This window comes from Panthera tigris, chromosome E2 (assembly GCF_018350195.1).
Source record: "Panthera tigris isolate Pti1 chromosome E2, P.tigris_Pti1_mat1.1, whole genome shotgun sequence".
In the NCBI taxonomy this organism is placed as follows: Eukaryota; Metazoa; Chordata; class Mammalia; order Carnivora; family Felidae; genus Panthera; species Panthera tigris.
Genome location: NC_056674.1, coordinates 2,128,151 through 2,154,443, shown reverse-complemented (window position 1 = coordinate 2,154,443; position 26,293 = coordinate 2,128,151). Strand labels below are relative to the sequence as shown.

Here is a 26,293-nt window from a genome sequence, read left to right as displayed (position 1 = left end):
AACTGGGTATCTCGTAAATTGTTGGAAGGGATGTAAAATGGTATGGCTACCCTGGGAAACAGAGTAGCGGTTTGTTTAAACAAGAAAAAACTTAAAGTGCAAACACCATGCTACTAGAAATTGGACTCCTGGGTATTTATCGACGAGAAGTGAAGATTTATGTTCACACAAAAAACCGTCATAAGGAAACAACAGTGAAAGGGCAACGTATGCAACAGGATAATATTTGCAAACTAAATATCTGATAAGGGGTTAATGTCCAAAACATATGTGTTTTTGCCACAATGAAAAGAAAAAAAAAAAAAAAAAACCCAACCTGGAATAGCTCCAAACTGGAAACATCCCAGATGTGATTCCCAAATTACAGTATGTCAATGCTGTGCAATAGAATTTGGCAAAAAAGTAATGAACTATTGATACATAAAACAACTTGGAATTATGCTGACAAAAAAAAAAAAAAGGCCTATTATATAACTTTTGAAAAGAGAAAATTACGGTTATGGAGAACAAATTAGTGATGGGGTTAAGGAAGGATGGGGTCTGGAGGAAAACGGAGGCGGTTATGGAGGAGCAACTTGAAGGAATCTAGTGGTGATGTGAATATTCTGTATCTTGGCAACATCCACATCAATATCCTAGTTCTGATGTTGCAAAATGTCATCCTTGGGGGGAATCAAATAAAGGGTGCTTGGGATCTCTCTATGGTTTCTGTTTTTATTTATTTTTTAAAATTTATTCATTTGTGAGAGGAAGAGAGAGACCGTGCAAGGGGAGGAGGGGCAGAGAGAGAGGGAGACACAGAATCTGAAGCAGGCTCCAGTCAGCACAGAGCCCCACGAGGGGCTCGAACTCACAAACCGTGAGATCATGACCTGAGCCGCAGTCAGACCCTTACCCCACTGAGCCACCCGGACACCCCATTCCCACTTTCCCCTTATGTGGCCTCTCTTGTCTGCACCACTTTCCTGATGTGGAAAGTAGCTTGGTTGTGATGATTAAGTGAGTGCATAAATCCTAAAATGCAAGAACAGAAGCAGGCACATAGGAAACATAATAAGAAGGGTCAATCCTTTATTTTAAAATTATGATCATTTGCTTCTTTGCATCCCTGCATGCCTTACAAATTTTCCTACAAATCAGCGTGATCCTGAGGTTCAAGAAAGCTGTCCAGTGTTGTCCCCTAGTGTGGTCCACTGGCCGGGCTGCAGGATGTCTGCAGATGTGCTGGGGCCCCTTCTCTCTGCCTCCATCCACGACCCCTCCTTTTCTGGAATTTTCCCTCCCCCTTCTTTCTTGTCTGCTCCCCATTCTCCTCCCCTCCTGCTCTCCCTCCTCAGCCCTACTTTCTTTTCTCCCCCTGCCCTGTTCCTCCTTATAGATCTTCCTCTCATCTCCTCCCACTCTTTCTTCTTCCTCCTCTCCTCCCCTTCCCAGATCTTCCTCCTCCCGGTCCCTCCTCCTCCCATCTCTTCCCTTCTCCTCCCTCTCCTCGTCCCCCTCCCTCCTCCTTCTAACTAGGCCTCCCCTTTCTTTTCCTTTCTCCTTCCTGACTCCCTCTCCCATCTTCCCTCTCACCCTCCACCCCTCCTTCTTTGCCCTCCTCCCCATACCCTCCCTCCCCTCCTCTCTCTCCCTCCTCCCTTTCCCCCCTCGCTCCCGCCCCGCCCTCTTCCTCGTTCCTCCCACCCGCACCCGCCCCGCACCCTTTTGGCTCGTTGCTGCTGGGACCTCCGGGAGGTGGAGGGGCGCTATGGGGTCTCGGATGGGCTCGGCTCCGCTCGGCTCCAGCGCAAGGCCCGACGGAGGCGGTGGTGCGCGGGCCTCTGGGTAGTGTAGGCCGCCCTTCCGCGCAGGCTCAGTGCGGCCGGGCGGGCCCCGCGGGCGCGGGTCATTGTCCTGGCGGAGCTGTGCGAGTGAGTCCCACTGCGGGCGGGGCGGGGAGGGGAGGGGCGAGGCGGGAGGAGAGGGGGCGGGGCCCCTGCGCGCTCCCCACGCCGGGACCGACCCTCGCCCGGGAAGGGGACCTGTGGGCAGAGGTGAGGGGCGAGGGCAGGGGGCATGCGGACTCAGGAGGGTGTGCTGGCACCGGGACGGTATTTGAGGGCTGTGGTGGGAGTGGGGAGGTCTGACCGGAAAGGGGGCGCGTCTGTGTGGCTGTAGCGCGTGTGCAAGTCAGTGTGAGTCTGGGCGGCCTCCTGTGGCCTCGCCTCTCTGTGCGTGCGCATGTGTGCGCGCACGGTGTGCATGTGTGTGTACTCGTGTGTGCATTTGCACGTCTGTGCGTGCGGTGTGCGTGTACTTTGTGCCTGCGTGTGTGCACGTGTGTGCATGTGTGTGCACCGTGTGCGTAGTGTGCCTGCGTGTGAGCGCAGTGTGCATGTGTGTGCACCGTGTGCGTGGTGTGTGCGAGTATACGCTCCTGCGTGTGCGTGTGTGTATGTGCTCGCGTGCACCTCCCTGCGGTGGCCTCTCAGGGTACCCACCAGTGTTGAGTCCTGGCCTGCCTCTAATGGGGGGGGAGGGGGTCACTGTCCTGTCCACCTGTACGTGTCTGCCTTTATCAGTACGGCCAGAGTGTCTCTGTGAAGGTGCCATCGGTTGCCCACCTGTGTCTGGGCTTTGCCTCTGGACCTGTCTCCATGCGTCTCTCTGAGGCTCCCCTCCGTCACTGCCTTTACCTGTGTGTGTGTGCGTGCGTGTGTGTCCACCTGTGTCTAGGCTTTGGCCGTTCCTAGGTGTGTGTGTGTGGGTATGTCCAGGTGTGCTCCTCCCAAAAGCTTGTGTGAGAGACCATGTGTGGCTGGACAGGGGGACCTAGCCTCGGGCCACCAGATTCCCCAGCTCCTTGCACGCCCTCACTGCCTTGTCTGGCCCATAGAAGGCTCTGGAGGGGCTGGGAGCCTGTGGGCCGCAAAGTGTGTGGGTGACAGCATGTGGGGCTAAGGAGGGTTGCTCTTTCTTCTCCTCCCTCCTCCCCAGGCCCATCTTAAAGGGGAGTCCGAAACCCCTGCCCCATCCTGACCAGGGGTTCATTTGTTCAGGGAACGTGTTCTGGGCACTTTGCAGGGACTACCTCCTTTATAGGCCTTCCAGAACTCTGAGGTGGGAGCCGTCATCATCATCATTTTACAGATGGGGAAACTGAGCTCAGACTAAGTCAGTCATCCAGCTCTACACCCGGTCATCCGGGTCTCAGAGCCCCCATGCTCAATCAACAGACAAATGGGAAATTCTTTTTTCCTTTGGACTCATCTGAGACAAAGTTCCATGATTTTTCCCCATGGGATTGTCCCCTAGGAACAATGGAAGGAAGGAAATGCCAGAAAGCTGAGAGGAAGAGGAGGAAAGAGGGAGCCACCGGCTTTGCAGAAGCACGGACCCTGGGCCACACTGGGTTCAGCCGTCACCAGCCCCCCTGGACAAGTCACCTTACAGGGCCACTGTGACTTTGTGGGCTCCTTTAAACATTTTTTTGAAAAATTACAAAAATTACTTTTGATTCCACTGCCATAAGGACAAATATAATCTGGGTTGGATTGGATTCACCTTTTTTGATATCAGGGCCCCTCGGTTCACTGTGCCTCTTGGGTGAATTGGGTCTGGTTACGTCCCTGTCCAGCCAGACGAGCCAGTGTGGTTGACCTCACAGTATGGGGATGGGAGCCAGAGACTGCCAGTGCAGAAAGAATACCTTTTTAAAAATTAAATTGTGTTTCAAAAACGATGACCTTGATACTGCATCCAGGGAAACAAAAGAATACAAAGGAAAAAATGCACAACTGCTTCTCATTCCCACTTGGTCCCCTTAAGGCGCCACCTGGTGTCTTTCATTCCCTGGTCTTGCCCCAGGGCTCAGAAACGACACATGGGAGCACACCCACCCACATGTGCTGCCTTTTTTTTTTTTTTTTAATGTTTATTTTTGAGAGAGAGAAAGACAGAGCATGAGCAGAGGAGGGGCAGAGAGAGAGAGGGAGACACAGAATCCAAAGCAGGCTCCAGGCTCTGAACTGTCAGCACAGAGCCTGACTTGGGGCTCGAACTCATGGACCGCAAGATCATGACCTGAGCCAAAGTCGGACATTTAGCGGACTGAGCCACCCAGGCACCCCAAGAACAACTTTTTGAAAAGACAGTTGTCAATAATGATGTCTGCTGTAAGAAGATAGTAGAAGGGCGGGGAGAGTGTTGCTACTTGAGCTCAGGGGTCTGGGGGTGGGGGACTTCTCCAAGCAGGTGACCGTGGGAAGGAGCTAGCCACGGGATGAGCATTTCTGAAGAGGGAGGCAGATGGGAAGGCCGACGTGCCTGGGGCCAAGTGTTCGAGGTCTGGGCTGCGTGGGAAGACTGTGGATGATCTCTGATGCTGTGGGAAACCATTGGAGAGTTTTAAGCTCTGGAGGATGTTTTTCTTGAGGGCTTGCTGTAGGCCAGACTCTGTGCTATGGAGTTTGCGGATGTGGGTCGTGGGTCGTAAGAGACCTGTGCCCACGCCTTTGTGATCAACAGTGGGGATTCTGAGCCTCCACACCGTTGACATTCGTCTCCTGCAGTGATTGAACAGCATCCTTGGTCTCCACCCACCAAATGCTCATGGCGTCACGTGCCCCCAAATTGTGGCACCTACAAATGTCTCCAGGTGTTGCCCAGTGTCTCCTGGGGGCCAAAATCACCCCTGGGGGAGAACTGGTATTCTAAAGGTTTCTGCCAGCCTGTCCTTATGTGTGACCTGCATAGTTAAAATCACAAATTTTTGCTTGTGAAAGTGGGGGGCCATTTGGCCTCAAAAAGACCCTTCTTTGTCTTTGTGGTTCTTACACCTCAAGAATTTCGTTTGGAAATTACACACTTGAGTAATTCCGTTTGGAAATTATGGTTCTGGAGCCCCATCCCACGTGGTTTGATGCAGAGTGTCTGGACAGGGGCCTAGGGATGTGTGTTCTGAATAATAATAAACATCCCTAGTGATTTCTGGCACTTGGAGAAATGGCACGGTAGCTAACCGTCTGTGCCTCTTCCAGGTGATCCTGAGGGAGGTCTAGGGAGGCATATTTTTGGCTTCTAGCAGAAGGAAAACGTGTTTCTATTCAGAGGTATTGGCAACATAGGTAGTGAGCTCCCCATCACGGGAGGCATGCAAGTCCTGGCAGGTCACCATGGAACCAAGAGTGAACCAACATACCCTAAACTCCCAGGAATTTGCCCTAACCTGTGCCACCTGTCCAAAGTAAAACTTGGTCTTTTATTTGAATTGGCTCACTGGTTTTTAAATTTTATTTATTTATTTTACTTAAATCAGCCGCGTTTCAAAGGGCATTCTGTGTGACTGCCGTAAACGGAAGCGGGGCATTGCTGTAAAAAAGGAGACCCATTGAAACAAAGCTGACGGCTTCCCACTGGACCCACAACAGTAATAACCGCTGATATGTCTGGAGCTCTTACCGTGAGCTGTAAGGCTCCGGTTCCTTCTGTGTGTGTGTCAGTTGAACCTCACAGTTACTCCACGAAATGTGGGGAAGCTCCCCCAGGGGTGGGGAGTGGGGCCCCAGACCAGCACTCGGACACTCGCACACTCATGCTGGGTGAGCGGCTGTGGGTGGGTGTCCGGATGTGCCTTCGAGAGGCAGCAAGCACGTGGGTGGACCTGGACGTACCCTGCCCAGCTCCATTCCCTGTGGAATCTTGGGCACGTGGCTTAGCTCTCGGGCCTCAGTTTTCTCATCTGTGAAATGGGGTGGAAATAGGACTCACCTTGAGGAGCGTTAGGATTGAAGGAGAGACGTGTGTCCGGGCCCCTTGCATGCAGTAAGTGTGGTTAGCATTTGTTATTGGTGGGTGTGTGTTTGTGTGTGTGTGTGTGTGTGTGTGTGTGTGTGTCCCTCCTTGTCTGCTTCCTGCTGGGTACGTGTCCTGTCTGCACTGTGAAGCAGGCCCAGGCCTGGTCTCTGGTCTCTCACTGTACCCTTACTCTCTCTCTCCCAGCCACAGTCGGCCCGTTCCTGTCACCCTGGGCGCTGGAAGGATGGCCACCCAGCTGCTGACTGACGAGGCCCTGGTGAGTCATGTGGCCCTCTCGCATTGCATTCCAGAGGCTGAGGCCAGAGGGCAGGGCCCCTGCAGGGCTCACATACTCGGCCCTGTCTCCCGAGGGCTGTGTCTGCCCCGAGGATGGGGTGGCCTGCATGGGTGATGCTCCTCTCTGCTCGGCCCTTTCCGGGCCCAGCAGCCTCTTGCCTGCCCTGCGACCCTGGCTTTGGTCGGCCGAGGGGGACGGGCCAGCTTGGGGGTGACCAGCTCTGTCCTCAGGGCTTTCTGGAGACACTGATGGGCGCCTGGGGAGTGGTGGTTTAAACACATCACATCCAGTGTGACAAAGGCCCCTGGGCAGCACCGTCCCACACGTGTGAATGTCCCTTATGAGCATCCACACGCGTGGTGAAGGACACGGGCTGGAACAAGGCTGCACATTGAAGACAGCGGTCACCTTCAGGGAGAGCAGGGATGACACTGGAGGGGTAGGGGTACCTGGGCGTCTGCGGCTCCCGCTGCTGTGCTTTATGCTTTAGAGGGGGGTATGTGTGTGGCTGTTGTATTTTTCTCCAAACTTCTTTTTATGCCAGAGATATTTCATAATTAAAAAAATAACATATAAATAAATGCTCCTTCTAGAAAACAGGGAGAACCCGTAAACTATAGGTAAGACAGTATAATTCACCCATACATAGTTCCTCTACCCACAGATAACCGTATGGATATTTGTGTATTCATTTATTCTGATCACTCTTCTTTTTAATGTTTATTTATTTATTTTTGACAGAGAGAGAGCACAAGCAGAGGAGGGACAGAGAGAGAGGTAGAGTGAGAATCCCAAGCAGGCTCCGTGCTGTCAGCAGAGAGCCTGATGCAGGGCTCGGACCCACGAACCGTGAGATCATGACCTGAGCTGAAGTTGGACGCTTAACCGACTGAGCCACCCAGGAGCCCCTCTGATGATTCTTTTTAAAAACTGACGAAGTATTGGCTTTGCGGTTTTAATATTGGTATTTTCCCCCCATCCAACTTTAATCAATAAGGATTTCCCAGGGCGCCTGTGTGTCTCAGTGGGTTAAGCGTCTGACTCTTGGTTTCCGCTCGGGTCAGGATCTCACGGTTTCGGGAGTTTGAGCCCCAAGCAGCCTGTGCACCGAGGGTGTGGAGCCTGCTTGGGATTCTCTCTTTCTCCCTCTCTCTCTGCCCCTTCTCTGCGCACGCTCTCTCTCTCTCTCTCAACAAATAAAATAAACTTTAAAAAAAAAGGATTGGGGCGCCTGGGTGGCTTGGTTGGTTGAGCATCCGACTTCGGCTCAGGTCATGATCTCACGGTCCGTGAGTTCGAGCCCCGCGTTGGGCTCTGTGCTGACAGCTCAGAGCCTGGAGCCTGTTTCAGATTCTGTGTCTCCCTCTCTCTCTGCCCCTCCCCTGTTCATGCTCTGTCTCTCTCTGTCTCAAAAATAAATAAATGTTAAAAAAAAAAATTAAAAAAAAAAAGAGAGGAAAAAACATTTGTCTAAAGAAGTATGGAACAACCAAGAAAGCAATATAGGGCTTCCTTTAAAAAAAAAAAAAAAAAAAAAAAAGGATTTCCCTTATTTTGAAACTTCATAAACTTTACACACATCACTTGTTTGCTTGCATTATCGTTGTACCTAAACGTTCATCCAGTGACTTTGATTTTTTTTTTTGTTTTAGTAATTTTTAATGCTGTAAATAGTCTATGATAAAAATCAAAGAAAATTTCTGGTAGGTAATGACATTCATGATCATTCTAAAAGGCTTAGAAAGATCCAGAAGAACACAGCTAAGACAGTCTGCATGACCTGTGATCTTACCCCAGGAGAGAACCTCTCTGGAATGTTTGTGAGCCTTTCTGTCCCTGCACACGTGGTGTTTTGCAAAAATAAGAACCACCCTGGCTAAGCAGTTTTTATATCCTGTTTGTTTTTTTTTTTGTCAAAGATTTCATCCTAAGCATTTCTCTGTGTGGTTCAGAACAGCCTGTAACATCAACTTCAATGTCTATGTGAGGATTTTCTCTAAGGGCTGTAGCTGGCTTCCTCAGTGGTTGCCCTGTTGTAGGACGTGTATCTGTCTCCAGTTACTCATGGTTACAGATAATGTCGGGAGGGACATGGGTGGAAGTCTTGCCCTGCATCTCGTGCGATTTCTCAGGAGCGATTTCTTGGAGAGGAATCCGGGGAATCCGTGGTTGGATACTTCTGAGGCCTTCCATGAGTCCCCAACACGTGGTGGCAGAATGTGTTCCCCACAGGACGGAGGAGAGGCCTCCCCTGGGCGGGCTGGCTGTCGTCAGAAGTTAACGTTCTGCACTTTAGGTGTAAGTGACAAGTGACACAAACCTTGAGCGTGACAGGTGGTGGCCAAAGGTGTCCCACGGGCTCTTTCTAAGTAGCATTGTTTGTGTTATTACTGGGGCTTTATTTCCAGAAAATGTTATTAGCTATTTCTGCAGGTGGGGGAATTATCTGTCTTGTGCTATAGTCAGCCTACAGGACTTGGCTGTATTCTTGCAATTTTAAACAGGTATGTGTATGTGTGTGTGGGGGGGGGGGTATTCTTCCCAGGCTTGCTTTTTTGTTTTTTGTTTTTTTTAATATTCACTTATTTTTGAGACAGAGACAGAGACAGAGTGGGACTGGGGAATGCGCAAAGAGAGAGGGAGACACAGAATCTGAAGCAGGCTCCAGGCTCTGAGCGGTCAGCACCAAACCTGACGTTGGGCTCGAACCCACGAATGGTGAGATCACGACCTGAGCCGCAGTCGGATGCTTAACCGACTGAGCCACCCAGGCACCCCATGTTTCTTAATTTATTCTATAATTTTAAAATACAAAAGAGCTTCATATGTTTAAAACCAAATCTGTCTCAGGGCACCCGGGTGGCTCAGTCAGTTAAGCATCTGATTCTTGATTTCGGTTCAGGTCATGATCTTGTAGTTCATGGGTTCGAGCCCCGCATCAGGCTTCACGCTGACAGCTCAGACCCAGCTTGGGATTCTCTTTCACCGTCCCTTTCTCTCTGCCCCTCCCTCACTCTTGCACATGCGTGCACACTCTCTCTCTCTCTCTCTTAAATGATTTTTTTAACGTTTTATTTATTTTTGAGACAGGGAGAGACAGAGCATGAACAGGGGAGGGTCAGAGAGAGGGAGACACAGAATCTGAAACAGGCTCCAGGGTCTGAGCTGTGAGCACAGAGCCCGACGCAGGGCTCGAACTCACGGAGTGTGAGATCATGACCTGAGCTGAAGTCGGACGCTTAACCGACTGAGCCACCCAGGCGCCCCTATGTATATTTATTTTTGAGGGAGGGATGGAGGGAGGGACAGAGAGAGAGAGAGAGAGCACATGCGTGAGCAAGTGGGGGAGGGACAGAGAGTGGAAGACAGAGGATCCAAAGTGGGCAGAGCCGGATGTGGCCCAAACTACCATCTATGAGATCGTGACCTGAGCCAAAGTCAGACGCTTAACCGACTGAGCCACCCAGGCGCCCCTCTCTCTGTCTTTTAAAATAAATAAACTTTAAAAAATCTGTCACGTTTTTGTTAAAACTGGATTAAAAATAAAAAACGGGGGCGCCTGGGTGGCTCAGTCAGTTAGGCGTCCAACTTCGGCTCAGGTCATGATCTCACAGTTCGTGGGTTTGAGCCCCGCGTTGGGCTCTGTGCTGACAGCTCGGAGCCTGGAGCCTGCTTCGGATTCTGTGTTTCCCCCTCTCTCTGTCCCTCCCATGCTCATTCTCTGTCTCTCAAAAATAAATAAACATTAAAAATTAAAACAACAACAACAACAACAAAACCCTCACCTTCTCCTTGGACCCAGCATGTCATTTCTAAGAATTGATCCTACAGTTCTGTTGACACATGAGCGCTGAGATCTATTTACGGGGATATTCTTGACACCTCTTCTTTTTGGTGTGGGGGGGGAGGGGTCCACTCTAATAGCAATGGGTGCAAACAGCCTAAAGGTCTGTCTGCAAGGAACAGAGGCTGGTTAGAAGAGTCATAGTCCAGGGGCGCCTGGGTGGCTCAGTTGGTTAAGTGTCTGACTTCAGCTCAAGTTGGGATCTCGCCGTTCGTGGGTCCGAGCCCCATGTTGGGCTCTGTGCTGACAGCTCAGAGCCTGGAGCCTGCTTTGGATTCTGTGTCTCCCTCTCTCCCTGTCCCTCCCCTGCTCGTTCTCTCTCTCTCTCTCTCTCTCTCTCTTTCTCAAAAATAAATAAACGTGAAAAAAAACCCTGTCCATAATGCAAACAGGAAACGTGTGCCCCAGTACCAGTTATTCCCACTTTCCTCCACCGGCCCCCTGCCCCTGGCAGCCGCGAATCTGCTTCCTGTCTCCATGAATTTTCATATCCGACACATTCCATGTGAATGCAATCACACATTGTATGGTCTTCTGTATCTGCCTTTCAGCATCATGATTGTTTTTCAATGTTTATTTACTTGAGAGAGCACCAGCAGGGGAGGGGCAGAGAGAGAATCCCAGGCAGGCTCCGCACGGACAGCACGGAGCCCAGATGCAGGGCCTGAACTCATGAACTGCGAGGTCATGACCTGAGCCCAAGTCAAGAGTCACACAGTTAACTGACTGAGCCCCCCCCAGGCGCCCCTCAGCATCCTGATTTTGAGGTGCCTTCATGTAGCACAGGCCAGCACTTCCTTCCTTTTCATGGGCGAGTAATACTCCACTGTGTGGCTAGAAAAAACACATTTTATTTCCCCATTCTGCGGGTGATGGACATTTGGGTTGTTTCCACCGTCTGGTCATTCTCAGTCATGCTGCAGTGAACATTCCAAGTCTTTGGTTTGCACCCGTGTCCGCATTTCTCCAGCGTATGTCCCCAGGAGTAGGATTGCGGCCTCATGTGATGATTCTGTTTAACCATCTAGGGAACTGTCGGACTGTTTCCCAAAGCAGCCGCACGTGATGTCTTCATTTATAACTGGTCCGGGGTGGTTGTCTTGATTTCTTTTACCTGCGTTACCTAGGAGGACTGCAACAGCATGTGTGTGTTCGGGGGTTAAGCCTCAGTGCTAGAGGAAGTCTCCTCGATCCCCTGCTGTCTGCCCTCCCAGCATCCTTTGCTGTAAGGTGTAGGGTCCAAAACTTCAAGACTGTCCATTTTGGCTTCAAGCATTTTTGTGCACCCCCAGCCCAGGCTGGGTGTGTGGGACCTGCTTGAAAAAGAGTTTACCTAGTGAGTGAGTTGAGATGGAACATGTTTACGGAAGACTTTCTGAAGGGATTATTATATTAAAAAATAAAACGTTTTTTTTTTTTTAAATTTTTTTAACGTTTATTTATTTTTGAGACAGAGAGAGACAGAGCATGAACGGGGGAGGGTCAGAGAGAGGGAGACACAGAATCTGAAATAGGCTCCAACCTCTGAGCTGTCAGCACAGAGCCTGACGCGGGGCTCGAACTCACGGACCGCGAGATCATGACCTGAGCCGAAGTCGACCGCCCAACCGACTGAGCCACCCAGGCGCCCCTAAAACACGTTTTAAAGGGGAAGGAGGAAACTTTTAGAAGTGATGGATAAGTTTATGGCCTTGATTGTGGTGGTGATAACATGGGTGTGTACTTTCCCAACTTAATTCATATCCACAGCTTTTTGTATGTCATCCGTACCTCAATAAAGCAGGGGTTTTTAAAGAAGGAATTATTGGGGCACCTGGGTGGCTCAGATTGTTAAGCGTCCGACTCTTGATTTCAGCTCAGGTCATGATCTCACGGTTCATGGGATCGAGAACCGCATCAGGCTCTGCACACACAGTGTGGAGCCTGCTTGAGATTCTCTCTCTCTCTCTGCACCTTACCCCCCATGCACGCTCTGTCCCTCTCAAAAAAAATAAAATAAAATAAATGAATAAACACTTAAAAATAAATTAAAAAAATAAAGAAGGAATTATTATTAGGACTGGCCAAAGATCAGTTCAAATAATCAAATAATAGTATTACAATGATAATAATCACTATTAATACTAAATATATAGAGAATATATATATATATGAAATGCCAAAATTAATCAGATGATGATAGCAAAAGTTGACATGAACCAGGCACATACATAGCTGTACCAGACTGTGCCGGAAGCATACATACATTACCTCACTTAACGCCCATGACCAGTACGGAGTGGGGGACGTTGTTGGTCTGAAGTTCGTGACCACTAAGGAGGCGGGACGTTGTTGTTCTGAAGTTCGTGATCACTAATGAGGGGGGACATTGTTGTTCTGAAGTTCGTGACCACTACGGGGGGGGGGACATTGTTGTTCTGAAGTTTATGACCACTACGGGGGGGGGGGTTGTTCTGAAGTCCATGATCACTATGGGGGGGGGACATTGTTGTTCTGAAGTCCATGATCACTATGGGGGGGGACATTGTTGTTCTGAAGTTTGTGACCAGTATGGGGGGGGACATTGTTGTTCTGAAGTCCATGATCACTACAGGGGGGGACATTGTTGTTCTGAAGTCCGTGATCACTGTGGGGGGGACATTGTTGTTCTGAAGTTCGTGACCACTACGGGGGGGGGGGTACATTGTTCTGAAGTTTATGACCACTACGGGGGGGGGGCATTGTTGTTCTGAAGTCCATGATCGCTATGGGGGGGGAATTGTTGTTCTGAAGTTCGTGACCACTACGGGGGGGGACATTGTTGTTCTGAAGTTTGTGACCAGTATGGGGGGGGACATTGTTGTTCTGAAGTCCGTGATCACTGTGGGGGGGACATTGTTGTTCTGAAGTCCATGATCACTATGGGGGGGGGACATTGTTGTTCTGAAGTTCGTGACCACTACGGGGGGGGAGACATTGTTGTTCTGAAGTTCGTGACCACTACGGGGGGGGACATTGTTGTTCTGAAGTCCATGATCACTACGGGATAGGGACATTGTTGTTCTGAAGTTTGTGACCAGTATGGGGGGGACATTGTTGTTTTGAAGTTCGTGACCATTACGGGGGGGGACATTGTTGTTCTGAAGTCCATGATCGCTATGGGGGGGGAATTGTTGTTCTGAAGTTCGTGACCACTACGGGGGTGGACATTGTTGTTCTGAAGTTTGTGACCACTACGGGGGGGGACATTGTTGTTCTGAAGTCCATGATCACTACGGGATAGGGACATTGTTGTTCTGAAGTTTGTGACCAGTATGGGGGGGACATTGTTGTTTTGAAGTTCGTGACCATTACGGGGGGGGACATTGTTGTTCTGAAGTCCATGATCGCTATGGGGGGGGAATTGTTGTTCTGAAGTTCGTGACCACTACGGGGGTGGACATTGTTGTTCTGAAGTTCGTGACCAGTATGGGGGGGGGACATTGTTGTTCTGAAGTCCATGATCGCTATGGGGGGGGAATTGTTGTTTTGAAGTTCGTGACCATTACGGGGGGGGACATTGTTGTTCTGAAGTCCATGATCGCTATGGGGGGGGAATTGTTGTTCTGAAGTTCGTGACCACTACGGGGGTGGACATTGTTGTTCTGAAGTTTGTGACCAGTATGGGGGGGGGACATTGTTGTTCTGAAGTCCATGATCACTACAGGGGGGGGCATTGTTGTTCTGAAGTCCATGATCGCTATGGGGGGGGAATTGTTGTTCTGAAGTTCGTGACCACTACGGGGGGGGACATTGTTGTTCTGAAGTTTGTGACCACTACGGGGGGGGGGGACATTGTTGTTCTGAAGTCCGTGATCACTGTGGGGGGGACATTGTTGTTCTGAAGTCCATGATCACTACAGGGGGGGACATTGTTGTTCTGAAGTCCGTGATCACTGTGGGGGGGACATTGTTGTTCTGAAGTTCGTGACCACTACGGGGGGGGGTACATTGTTCTGAAGTTTATGACCACTACGGGGGGGGGGGGCATTGTTGTTCTGAAGTCCATGATCGCTATGGGGGGGGAATTGTTGTTCTGAAGTTCGTGATCACTACGGGGGGGGACATTGTTGTTCTGAAGTTTGTGACCAGTATGGGGGGGGACATTGTTGTTCTGAAGTCCGTGATCACTGTGGGGGGGACATTGTTGTTCTGAAGTCCATGATCACTATGGGGGGGGGACATTGTTGTTCTGAAGTTCGTGACCACTACGGGGGGGGAGACATTGTTGTTCTGAAGTTCGTGACCACTACGGGGGGGGACATTGTTGTTCTGAAGTCCATGATCACTACGGGATAGGGACATTGTTGTTCTGAAGTTTGTGACCAGTATGGGGGGGACATTGTTGTTTTGAAGTTCGTGACCACTACGGAGGGGGACATTGTTGTTCTGAAGTCCATGATCGCTATGGGGGGGGAATTGTTGTTCTGAAGTTTGTGACCACTACGGGGGGGGGGGGACATTGTTGTTCTGAAGTTTGTGACCACTACGGGGGGGGGGGGACATTGTTGTTCTGAAGTTTGTGACCAGTATGGGGGGGGGACATTGTTGTTCTGAAGTCCATGATCACTACAGGGGGGGGCATTGTTGTTCTGAAGTCCATGATCGCTATGGGGGGGGAATTGTTGTTCTGAAGTTCGTGACCACTACGGGGGGGGACATTGTTGTTCTGAAGTTTGTGACCACTACGGGGGGGGGGGCATTGTTGTTCTGAAGTCCGTGATCACTGTGGGGGGGACATTGTTGTTCTGAAGTCCGTGATCACTGTGGGGGGGACATTGTTGTTCTGAAGTCCATGATCACTATGGGGGGGGGGACATTGTTGTTCTGAAGTTCGTGACCACTACGGGGGGGGACATTGTTGTTCTGAAGTCCATGATCACTATGGGGGGGGACATTGTTGTTCTGAAGTCCATGATCACTATGGGGGGGGGACATTGTTGTTCTGAAGTTCGTGACCACTACGGGGGGGGACATTGTTGTTCTGAAGTCCATGATCACTACGGGGTAGGGACATTGTTGTTCTGAAGTTTGTGACCAGTATGGGGGGGACATTGTTGTTTTGAAGTTCGTGACCACTACGGGGGGGGACATTGTTGTTCTGAAGTCCATGATCGCTATGGGGGGGGAATTGTTGTTCTGAAGTTCGTGACCACTACGGGGGGGGACATTGTTGTTCTGAAGTTCGTGACCACTACGGGGGGGGACATTGTTGTTCTGAAGTCCATGATCACTACGGGATAGGGACATTGTTGTTCTGAAGTTTGTGACCAGTATGGGGGGGACATTGTTGTTTTGAAGTTCGTGACCACTACGGGGGGGGGGACATTGTTGTTCTGAAGTCCATGATCGCTATGGGGGGGGAATTGTTGTTCTGAAGTTCGTGACCACTACGGGGGGGGACATTGTTGTTCTGAAGTTTGTGACCACTACAGGGGAGGACATTGTTGTTCTGAAGTTCGTGACCAGTATGGGGGGGGGACACTGTTGTTCTGAAGTTCGTGACCAGTATGGGGGAGGGGACATTGTTCTGAAGTTCATGACCAGTACGCGGGGGGGGACATTGTTGTCCTGAAGCCTGCTGAACAAACAAGACACAGAAGGGTTAAGACAGTAGCCCAAGGACACACAGCCCAAGGACACACAGGAAGGGGCAGAGCTAGGATTTCACTGCAGGCCACCCGGCTCCCAAGTCTAAACCCATAACCACCAGCATGCTGCTTCCACATCAAGTGGTGGGGGCCGCTGAGACTGAGATAGGGGGCACAGCATGAGCCCTGGCACTGGGCAGGCACTCGGGACAATGAAGGGAGTGGCCAGCGGACAGAGGTGCTCAGAGGACCGAGGAGAGAGTCGAGGACGAGTGGGCGAAAGTAACGGTGGCTGACGGTGTTTGAACACTTACTGTATACGTGCAATGTTCTGAGCCTCAGACGTGGATTAACTTCCTCAGTCCTCATGCCTTCCTTACTCACTGATCCACGGATTCATTCTGGAGCTACTTAGTGAGTGCCTACTGTATGCCAGGCATGGTACAAAGCACTGGGGATCACAGAGAGCAAGACGGATGTGTTGGTTTGCTAAGGCTGCCGTAAGAAAAGTGACCCCAGACTGGGGGGCTTAACGTAACTGTGTGTCCTTACAGTCCTGGAGAACGGAGGCCACAAGGTCATGGTGTCGGCAGGGCCGTGCTTCCACCGAAGGTCTTAGGGAAGGATGCGTTCCGGGCCTCCCTTCTGGCCGCTGGTAGGTCTTGGCTTGTGGCGACATAAGGTCACTTCACAGGGTGTTCTCCCTGTGTGCCCGTGCGGGTCTGAATTTCCCTTTTTTATAAGGATGCGAGTCCTGGAGGTTTAAGGGCCCCCCTCCTCCTCCAGTATGATTTCCTCCTAGCTAATTACAACTGCACTGTCCCTGGTTCCAGATGACGTCCCATTCGGGGATGCTGGGGGTTAGGACTTGGGGGTGGGCAGAACTCGACCTATAACAAGCACTTCAAATGGGACCCGGCCCATAGCGTCTGCATAACAAGTGATGGGTCTTGTCACCGTTGTGATGGCCACCATCGTCCCCGTCGTTACCTCCCGTGCTATGGGATATTCGTTATATCCACGGGGCTCACGGCATCAGCTGGGGAGGCACTGAGGCTTCCACCCCGTGAACTTCCCACCGTCCCCCGCCCTGGGCCCATCTGCCTTTTAGCCTCAGGTCTTCATCCCAGCCCCTCCCCCCTCCAGAATCTCATCCCACGGACCCAACCACTAACTGTCCCCTCAGACCACATTTGGTGTCAACTTTCTGAAATCTCCCTGGACACCCCCTCAGGCTGCCTTTGCTCAGGCGCCTGGAGGATCTCGTTCATACCTTCACAGTGGTATTGAGCAGATGGCCGGTCCGTCCCGTGTGTGTTCCTGCCTCGTCCACGAGGGCCTGGTTCTTGAACTTTCCATGGCTCCTGCCCAGCACCCAGCTCAGTGCCTGCAGCTCCGTAGGGGCTCAGGACAGTTTGTTGAACTACTGGATCCCATCTAGGATTCTGCCTTTGACGGGCAACTCATGCACAGGGCGATTCACAGGGTTACGGTCATTATACCTTTGGTTCCTTCTCTGCTTCTCAAGTGTGTCACTTTCTGCTCTAAACAATCTTACGTTTGTTTTGTTTCTCTGTCCGAGGACCATCCCAATAGAAGTAGGCACCAAGGACACTGAGCAGTTGGTCCCTTCAGAACTCCGAACCTTGTTGAAATCACTCCAGATTTGTCTGCCTTCCCTAAATCCTCTTGGCTTTTCCGGCCATGTCTCCAGACCTCTGTGAGCAGGGCCCTGCGGTGAGTGGTTGTGGGTTTCCTCTTACAGGAATCAGTGACATTCAGGGACGTGGCCGTGGACTTCACGCAGGAGGAGTGGCAGCAGCTGGAGCCTGCCCAGAAGGACCTGTACAGAGATGTGATGCTGGAGAACTACAGGAACCTGGTTTCTCTGGGTAAGGGGGCAGCTTTGCTGAATTTCCCACCGCCGGCCTGCAAAGAAATAAGAAAAAAGATGGACAGATTTGACTATGTAGGAAGTTTAAATGACTCAAAGATAAAAATAAAGTTGATAGGTAATGGGGGAATAATATTTGCCACCTGTATAATGGTCAAAGGATTATAATTATATAAAGAGCTCCTAGGAGTAAACAAGAATAAAACAAGAAAAAGGATGATAGGAAGGTAGACCAAACCTAAGGGCTGGCAGTTCATGAATGTAGAAATATACAAAATTACGCTTCATAAAAAAATTTTAAAGCTTACCAATAGTCAGAGAAATAAATACAAATCAAGTCAAAGAAATCTAGTTGTTGCCCATGAGGTACACAGAGATGAAAAAGAATGAAAATAGCCTGTATTATGAGAGTGTAGGGAAAAGGACTTTCTCGTTTTAGGAGCATAAAGTTGGGACAGCTCTTTTGGAGGACAGTTTGGCGTTATCAACCAAATTTCTAACGGTTCTGTCTTTGGCGATCTCCCTGTAAGATATCTTCCTGTAAGTGTGCAAAGTTTTACATAGGAGGAAAAGGATAAAAGGCCTAAATGCCTATGTACACAAGACTGGCTAAACATATCCCATTATACCAGTGAGATGGAGACCACACAGCTCTTCAAAGATGAGGGCTCTCTGTAGACGCTGACGTGGAAAGATGTCCCTTGATAATAGTGTTAGGTTAAAAAAAAACCACTAATTTTCAGAACTAGAATATGTTCTCACTTCTTTTATGGCTTTTGTGAAGTATAATTGACCTACAGTTAACTGCCCTTTTTTATTTTTTATTTTTTATTTATTTATTTATTTTTTTTATTTATTTTTGGGACAGAGAGAGACAGAGCATGAACGGGGGAGGGGCAGAGAGAGAGGGAGACACAGAATCGGAAACAGGCTCCAGGCTCCGAGCCATCAGCCCAGAGCCCGACGCGGGGCTCGAACCCACGGACCACGAGATCGTGACCTGGCTGAAGTCGGACGCTTAACCGACTGCGCCACCCAGGCGCCCCTTCTGCCCTTTTTTAAAGCAAACAGTTGGATGCATCCTGACACCCGTCTACACCCGGGGGGAAGCCATGACCACGGTCCAGATGACGAACATATCCATTACCCATTTCCAGCACCTGCCAGTGCTTCCCTCACGCACCTCCGTTCCTTGGGCAGCCTTACGGCATTTTGGTTTAATCTGCGCGTTCTGCAACTTTATATAGATGCACTGATACAGCAAGTAGTCTTTTTGGTCTGATTCCTTGCACTCGGCAGAAGTATTTTGAGGTTCGCCATGTTGCGTGTACAAGTAGTTCACTCCTCTTAATTGCCGAGTAATAGTCTACTTCATGGATGGACCACAGTCTGCGTGTCCCTTCGCTTGTTGGCGAACATCTGCGCTGTCTCCGATTCTGGGCTGATAGAAATAGAGCTGCTGTGAACCCGTGCGGACAGCTTTCACCGAGGACCTGTGTTTTCCTTTCTCTTGAGCCAACACCAGGAGAACAGTTGAACCACGCAATGATGTGTCCCGACCTTTCAGGAAACTGCCAGACGTTCTTTGCAAAGCAGTTGGTGGCATTTCACATTTCCGTGCTTAGGAGTTCCGGCTACTCTGCGATCTGTCAAAATTTTGGATGTGCAGTCTTTGTTCTTTTAGCCTTTCTTGGGGATCTTTCATGCTTTTGGTGTCCTAAGAGACCATTGCCCAACCCAAGCCGCTAAGATTCCTTCCTGTGTTTTCTTCTAAGACTTTTATAGTTTCGGCTCTTTGTTTAGGTTGTTGGTCCATTTTGAGTGAGTTTTTGTGAACCGTGTAGAAAAGGGGCCTGACGTCACTGTTCAATGCAGGTGTCCAAGTGTCCCACAGTCAACTAATTGTTGAAGAGCAGAAGTTTTTAACTCGACGAAGTCCAGTTTATCAATCATTTTCCTCGAGGATCATGCTTTTGGGACCATATCTACGAAATCTTTGCCTGTCACAGGCCACAAAGGTTCTCTTCCATAAGTCGTAGGGTTTTTAGGTTTTGTGTTTTCTCCTGGGATCCCTAGAGAGTTAATTTTTGTAATGATGCAAAGTGTTCATTGAAGCTCAATTTGGTCGTTGAGAGTATCCACTTGTTCCACGGGCTTTGTTAAAAAGGCCGAACTGTTCCACTGGAAACATTTCCACTGAATTTTCTCCACTGAATTGCCTTTGCATGTTTGTCAAAAATCAGCTGTCTGTGTGCGCGTGTGTGGGTCGAACTCCCGGCTCTGTTCTGTGTCCTTCATCTGTATCTGTTTTGACACCAACCCCGTGTCATTTGACCTGCTCTCACTTTCTGCCGTTATGACCTGTGCTCAGTCTAGATGGCTTGCTGTCCCCACAACCCCCTGAGTGCCCTGCCCGCTGCCCGTGAATTCGATGGTGTGGGTTACCTGGCTGGCTGGTGTGAGAAGGCTCTGTGCCCAGCCCTGACGGGCTCTGGGTACTGCTTTCAAATCCTTTTGGGTTCTTCCGCGAGTGTGGGTAGTTTCCATGTATGCATGTTGTGACCTGTAATCTGATGCTGCAGGGAGGACCTTGCAGATCTCCAAAGCACTCTCTCTGCTCAGGGGGTCTGCTGGGCTCTCCCTCAGTTTACTCCTTGGTGCTGCAGCCTGCAGCCTTTCCCGTGAGTAAACTGGGTGATCGTAGGACCACCTGGGTGGCTCAGTCAGCTGAGCATCCGACTCTTGATTTCAGTTCAGGCCATGATCTCATGGTTCACGAGTTCTCCGCCGATCGTGCGGAGCCTGCTTGGGATTCTCTCCATCTCAAACTCTGCCCCTCCCCTCCTTGTGCTTTCCCTCTCTTAAAATAAATACATAAACATTAAAAAATAAAATATAATAAAAAGGTAGGCACTGGGGAAAAAGTTCTTTAAAAGTACACACCAAACAGTTAACACAGACAGAGGAGATCGCAGGAGGTTTCCGTTTTATGTTATTTTTTGATGTTTGGTGTTTTACTGACAAGTGTGGATTACTTTGTGATCAGAAACAATCGTAGAAATCCAGAATACAGGAAAACAAACTGAAAGACAAGAAATCGAGTACCACACGAAAAAAAAAAAAAAAAAAAACAGTACATCCATATTTAGACCAAAAGGAACAAATAGCATTTTGCACATTAGCAGCTGTTTGCCAGAGTGACCTCAGCAGACGTTGTTAGCATTTCCTCGACGGTAGGCAAGAATGCCTGTGTCCACCAGCCACACATCATCAGCACTTTGCTCCCTGCCAGTCTCTTTGGTGAAATGCCCAGTGGCGGGTGGGTTCATCTGGTTGCCGTCGAGCTGTGTATTCACAGCTTGTCATGGCTCAGAGCGGAGTATTGGCTGCAGAAGACTTTCAACTATTCTCACAGCTGACCCTCTGCCCGCTGTGAGCTTGTAGCCACAGCCAGCTTCTGTCCCAGCATGTCTCACACCCCATCGCCCCCCCTGCCTCCGAAATCCACCATTACCCTCCCCCCGCCCCCACCACGGTCGTCACGTCCCATGCCACACTCTGCCCAAACATCTCAGCATCACGCCACACCCCAAGGTGACTAAACCACAATAATTCCTCTACCTTAAGTATTTCTCAAATCTTTCCCGCTGGGAGAGGAAAACAACTCACAGCAAAACAGTGACTCGTTGGGGGCCACCGCTCTGGGAGCAGACCACTTGGATCCCAGCTCTGCCTCTAGTGCTCTGTGGCCTTGAGTATGTGACTTCCTTCTCAGAGCCTCCGTGTCCTCTTCTGTAAAATGGGCACAATCTTAAGAGTACCTAAGTCGCATGTGGTGGTCGGGGTCACATGGAACGATACAAGCTGATTGCTTAGCACTGCAGGTGCCCAGTGAATGTGCATCTGATACCTTCTGTGTGCCAGGCACTGCCACAGGAGCTGGGCCAGACAAGCTCACTTTCCACAGTGGGGTTGGGGCGGGGGGGGGGGCACTGGCAATCAGCAGGTCCAGGGACAGACAAAAGTTGCCATAGACCATGATGAGTGCCCACAACCAAACCGGAAAGAGACTAGCAGGAGGAGTCTTCCTTTCCACCGCAGGATGGACAGGAAAGACCTCCCTGTGGAGAAGTGTTCGCTGAGGGCTGAAGGACGAGCACCAGTGGGAAGGGTGGGGCAGCGGCACATGTAAAGGCCCTGAGGCAGGAAGAACTTGGCAGGGAGTAAAACGGGAACCAGAGGGCAAGTGTGGCTGCCAGCAAGTGAGCAGGGAATGGAGAGTGGGGGACGGCTCAGGAGAGGGGGCCCTGGCTCCGTCCAAGGACCCTGTAGGCCGAGGAAGGCGTTGGCTTTACGTGTCAGCATACCAGGAAGGCGCTGGACGGTGTGGTCTGACTCCTAAGAATATCCTCTTGCTGCTGAGCGGAGAATGCATTGCAGAGGGCTGAGGGTGGCGGGTCTTGCCGCATTTCAGGCAAGAAATCTGGGGTGCCTAACTGGATCACAGGCAGGGGCGACGCAAGATTGGATCTGGTCTAGTCTGTTGTGCACGTCCAGTGGCTCTTGTTAACAGTCTGGAGGGTGGGAGGGAAGGAGCGAATCAAGGATGACTGCCACATCTATTTTATTTTATTTTATTTTATTTTATTTTATTTTATTTTATTTTATTTTATTTTATTTTATTTTATTAAATTTCATTTCACTATTTTATTTTATTTCATGCTTTTTTTATTTTTTAATTTCATTTCATTTTTTGTTTCATTCAATTCCATTTTATTTTACTTTATTTTATTTTATTTTCTGTTGTGGTAAGACATACATAAAATTTACCGTTGTAACAGTTTTTAGGCGTACAGTTTGGTGGTATTAGGTACATTCACACTGATGTGCTGCCGCCGTCATCCATCCATAGAACTCTTTTCTCCGGGCAGAACTGGAACTCTGTGCCCTTTAAGCGCCAACTCCCTCTCCCCCTCCCCCTCCCCCAGCCCCTGGCGCCGTCTGCTTTCTGTCTCTGTGGACGTGATGCCCCCGGGAACCTCACGTCACTGGATGCCTACAGTACTGATTCTTCTGTGTCTCACTTACTTGCTAAGTCTCTTTGATGAGCCTTTCTTTTTATCATTGTGCTTGGAGGGGCAGGGGCCCCAATCAGATGCACTAGGTTTGCAGTATCCCAGGGGGACACCAGGTGGGCTTTCGAATATTCCAGCAGAGCTCAGAGTGTGGGCTGGACGGGTAAATGGGGGAGGCATCAGCATATAGAAGACCCTGAATTCCAGACTGCCGTGTGGCACAGCCGCACGATTTAGGGGGGGGGTCTCAGACTCCAGGGGGTGCGGGCTAGGTGGGGGTTCAAGTGGGAGAGCGGGATCAGCTGCTCCTCCCCTGCTGGGTCTTGCTGCCTCCTGGGAAGGAGGGCTCCACGTGGAGATTGTTGTGTGAAGATCTCACAGCTTCTGTATGTTGGGAATGAAGCCGTTGGACCCGTGATACAGAGTCTGGAACTCAGGAGAGTCCCCTGGACTGGAAATAGAGATTTACAAACCAACAGGGTACATGTAGGCGGGCACTCGAGCGGCAGCGGGGCTGTGATTCCGGGGAGGATGTGCAGTGGCGCGCGAGGGTCTGGGCAGCGGAGGAGGGGGGGGAGGGGCAGGGAAGGGCGGAGCTTGGCTGGCAGGTGGGGGGATAGAGCACATCCCCATAAATGTCAGCTGTCACCTTAGCGTGTCTAACAACGCCTGATGCTTTGAGAAGCCTCCGCGGTTGGGGGCGTTCGGGGTGGTCCCTGGAAGCAAGGAGCCCATTGCAGAACTCCTTGCTCGGGTTTCCTCGAGCTGATCCGCTCGGTCCAAGCCCGGTACCTCCTGTTGTTTCTGTACAGGCGGCTGTCCTCTGAGCTCCTCTGTGCGGGCTGGGCTGCCCTTGTCTCCACTCCCCCGAAGGGACAGGTCCTGTCCCCTCCACCCCCCTCCGCCTCATGTGGGCTCTGCTTCTTCAGACCACCTTTGCGGCCCGCTCATCGCTGCCCTTGCGCTCGGCAGGGCGGTCTCCGATGTCACCTGCCCATCCCGCGCTCTGGAAGGTCCTTGCTCCCAGCCTTGTTAACTCCATGTGTCTCGTCTTCTCTCTCCCCTCCCCCAGACTTGGAGTCTAGACCTGAAATGAAGGAATCGGGTCCAAAGGAGGACATTGCGGAACACAGGCCATCCGTCGGGGCGGTGGCTGAGGGACCCACGAGAAATGGTGCCTGCGGCCTGGCCTTTGAAGGCGCGTGGACCCGGGGTGACTGGGTGGAGAGGAGGCAGCAGGGGGGCGCCAGGACCTGCCTGGGGCGGTCGGAGGTTTCTCAGGAGCTCGCCCCCGAGTGTCGTCGGGAACCTCAGGTCCTCACCCCACAAAGCTCCAGCCTGCGCCCGCCACCATCGGCGGGTCCGGGGGAAGCAGGGTCCCAGCCGCGTGTGGTGCTCGGTGCAGACCTCAGCCAGCCCTCCAGACTGGACGCAGAGGAGAAGCCTTACGCGTGCGCCACGTGCGGCAAGGCCTTCAGCCGCAGCTCGTCCCTCGTGAAGCATCGGAGGACCCACACCGGGGAGAGGCCCTTCGAGTGTGACGAGTGCGGGAAGCACTTCATCGAGCGCTCGTCCCTCACCATCCACCGCAGGGTCCACACCGGGGAGAAGCCGTACCGGTGCGGGGACTGCGGCAAGGCTTTCAGCCAGCGCATGAACCTGACCGTGCACCAGCGCACGCACACGGGCGAGAAGCCGTACGCGTGCGCCGCGTGCGGGAAGGCCTTTCGCAAGACCTCGTCCCTGGCGCAGCACGAGCGCGTGCACACGGGCGAGAGGCCGTACGCGTGCGGGGACTGCGGCAAGGCCTTCAGCCAGAACATGCACCTGACCGTGCATCGGCGCACGCACACGGGCGAGAAGCCGTACGCGTGCGCCGAGTGCGGGCGCGCCTTCAGCCAGAACATGCACCTGACCGAGCACCGGCGCACGCACACGGGCGAGAAGCCATTCCGCTGCGGGGACTGCGGCAAGGCCTTCAACAAGAGCTCGTCGCTGACGCTGCACCGGCGGAACCACACAGGCGAGAAGCCGTACGTGTGCGGCGAGTGCGGCAAGGCCTTCAGCCAGAGCTCCTACCTGATCCAGCACCAGCGCTTCCACATCGGGGTCAAGCCCTTCGAGTGCAACGCGTGTGGCAAGGCCTTCAGCAAGAACTCGTCGCTCACGCAGCACCGGCGGGTGCACACGGGCGAGAAGCCGTACGAGTGCTCCGTGTGCAGGAAGCACTTCACGGGCCGCTCGTCCCTGCTCGTGCACCAGACGGGCCACACCGGCGAGAAGCCGTACGCGTGTGGCGAGTGCGGCAAGGCCTTCAGCCAGAGCGCGTACCTCATCGAGCACCAGCGCATCCACACGGGCGAGAAGCCGTACCGCTGCGCCCAGTGCGGCAAGGCCTTCATCAAGAACTCCTCGCTCACCGTCCACCAGCGCATCCACACCGGCGAGAAGCCCTACAGGTGCGGCGAGTGCGGGGAAAACCTTCAGCCGGAACACCAACCTCACGCGCCACCTGAGGATCCACACCTAGGGGGAGGCGCGGGGGGCGCCTGGTCCCGGGACCTGCCTTGGGGGGGGAGCCTGAGCCCCCAGCACGGGCGGTGCAGACGCGGGAGCCCCCGGGTAGCGTGCCCCAGGCGGGCCTTCCGAATGGGGACTTGTGCACAGGTCCTCTTGCTACGGGGCACCCGCAGGGCTGAAGGAGGAAGCCAGTCCCTCCGTGTCTAATGTGCTTAGGAACATGGTCAGGGGCGCTGTGGCTGGACACTCACGGGAGCCCCAGAAACCGGGGCATCAGGGTTCTAGGCCGTGGGAGTGGACTGTAAGGGCTGGGACAGAGCACTTAGTGTCCCAGGGGGGGACACTCCGGAGGAGGGGGCTGAGAGGGGGAGGTGGACCCCATAAGTGAATGTGGACATTTTGGGACCCTAGATCTAGTGCAGATGCCAGGTGGGCACCCTCCTGAGTTTCCTCCTGGGGTGGAAGCCAGAGCCCCGCTCCCCTCCATCCCTCTGTCTGTCCCCAAGCGCCGCAGAAGCTGACAAGCTGTGTGACAGGGAGGAGGTGGTTTTCAGAGTCAGCAAATAATACTAAGCACTTGGGATGCCGAAGTTTCTCATAGTGGTCATTTAGGTTTTTTTACAATAAAACTTTTAAAAGTATAATTTTTAAAAAATGTTTATTTGGGGCGCCTGGGTGGCGCAGTCGGTTAAGCGTCCGACTTCAGCCAGGTCACGATCTCGCGGTCCGTGAGTTCGAGCCCCGCGTCAGGCTCTGGGCTGATGGCTCGGAGCCTGGAGCCTGTTTCCGATTCTGTGTCTCCCTCTCTCTCTGCCCCTCCCCCATTCATGCTCTGTCTCTCTCTGTCCCAAAAATAAATAAAAAAACGTTGAAAAAAAAAATTAAAAAAAAAATGTTTATTTATTGAGAGAGAGAGGGAGAGAGTGGGGGAGGGGCACAGAGAGCATCCCAAGCAGGCTCCACGCTGTCAACAAAGAGCCGAACACAGGCCTGGATCTCATCAACGTGAGGTCATGACCTGAGCCCAAATCAAGTCGGATGCTCAACTGGCTGAGCCACCCAGGCGCCCTGAGAGACCAGTGTCATTTTAAACAGTCGTCGGGTTCAGAAGATACAGGAACCAGTTCCGCCATCAAAGTCAGTCTCCTGCTTGTGGGGAGAGGGGGGAGGGCAGGTGATTCAGGTTTAAATACTTAACTGGGTTTAGTCAGTACGCATTTCTGAACACGGACTGCCTGTTTTTAGAGCTGTTTTTTGCAGTCGAATTTGAAGGTA

At 51.6% G+C, this 26,293-nt stretch overlaps 1 protein-coding gene across 1 annotated transcript; it reads left to right on the top strand.

The window, feature by feature from the left end:
• Window positions 1-1,795: 1,795 nt before the first annotated feature.
• On the top strand, window positions 1,796-25,113 carry ZNF71 (zinc finger protein 71). The gene is given in 5 exon segments (XM_042970683.1): window positions 1,796-1,913; window positions 5,983-6,055; window positions 17,295-17,421; window positions 23,571-24,970; window positions 24,972-25,113. Coding segments are annotated over 4 exon segments (1,617 nt in total). The 5' UTR covers window positions 1,796-1,913; window positions 5,983-6,022; the 3' UTR covers window positions 25,029-25,113.
• Window positions 25,114-26,293: the final 1,180 nt, after the last annotated feature.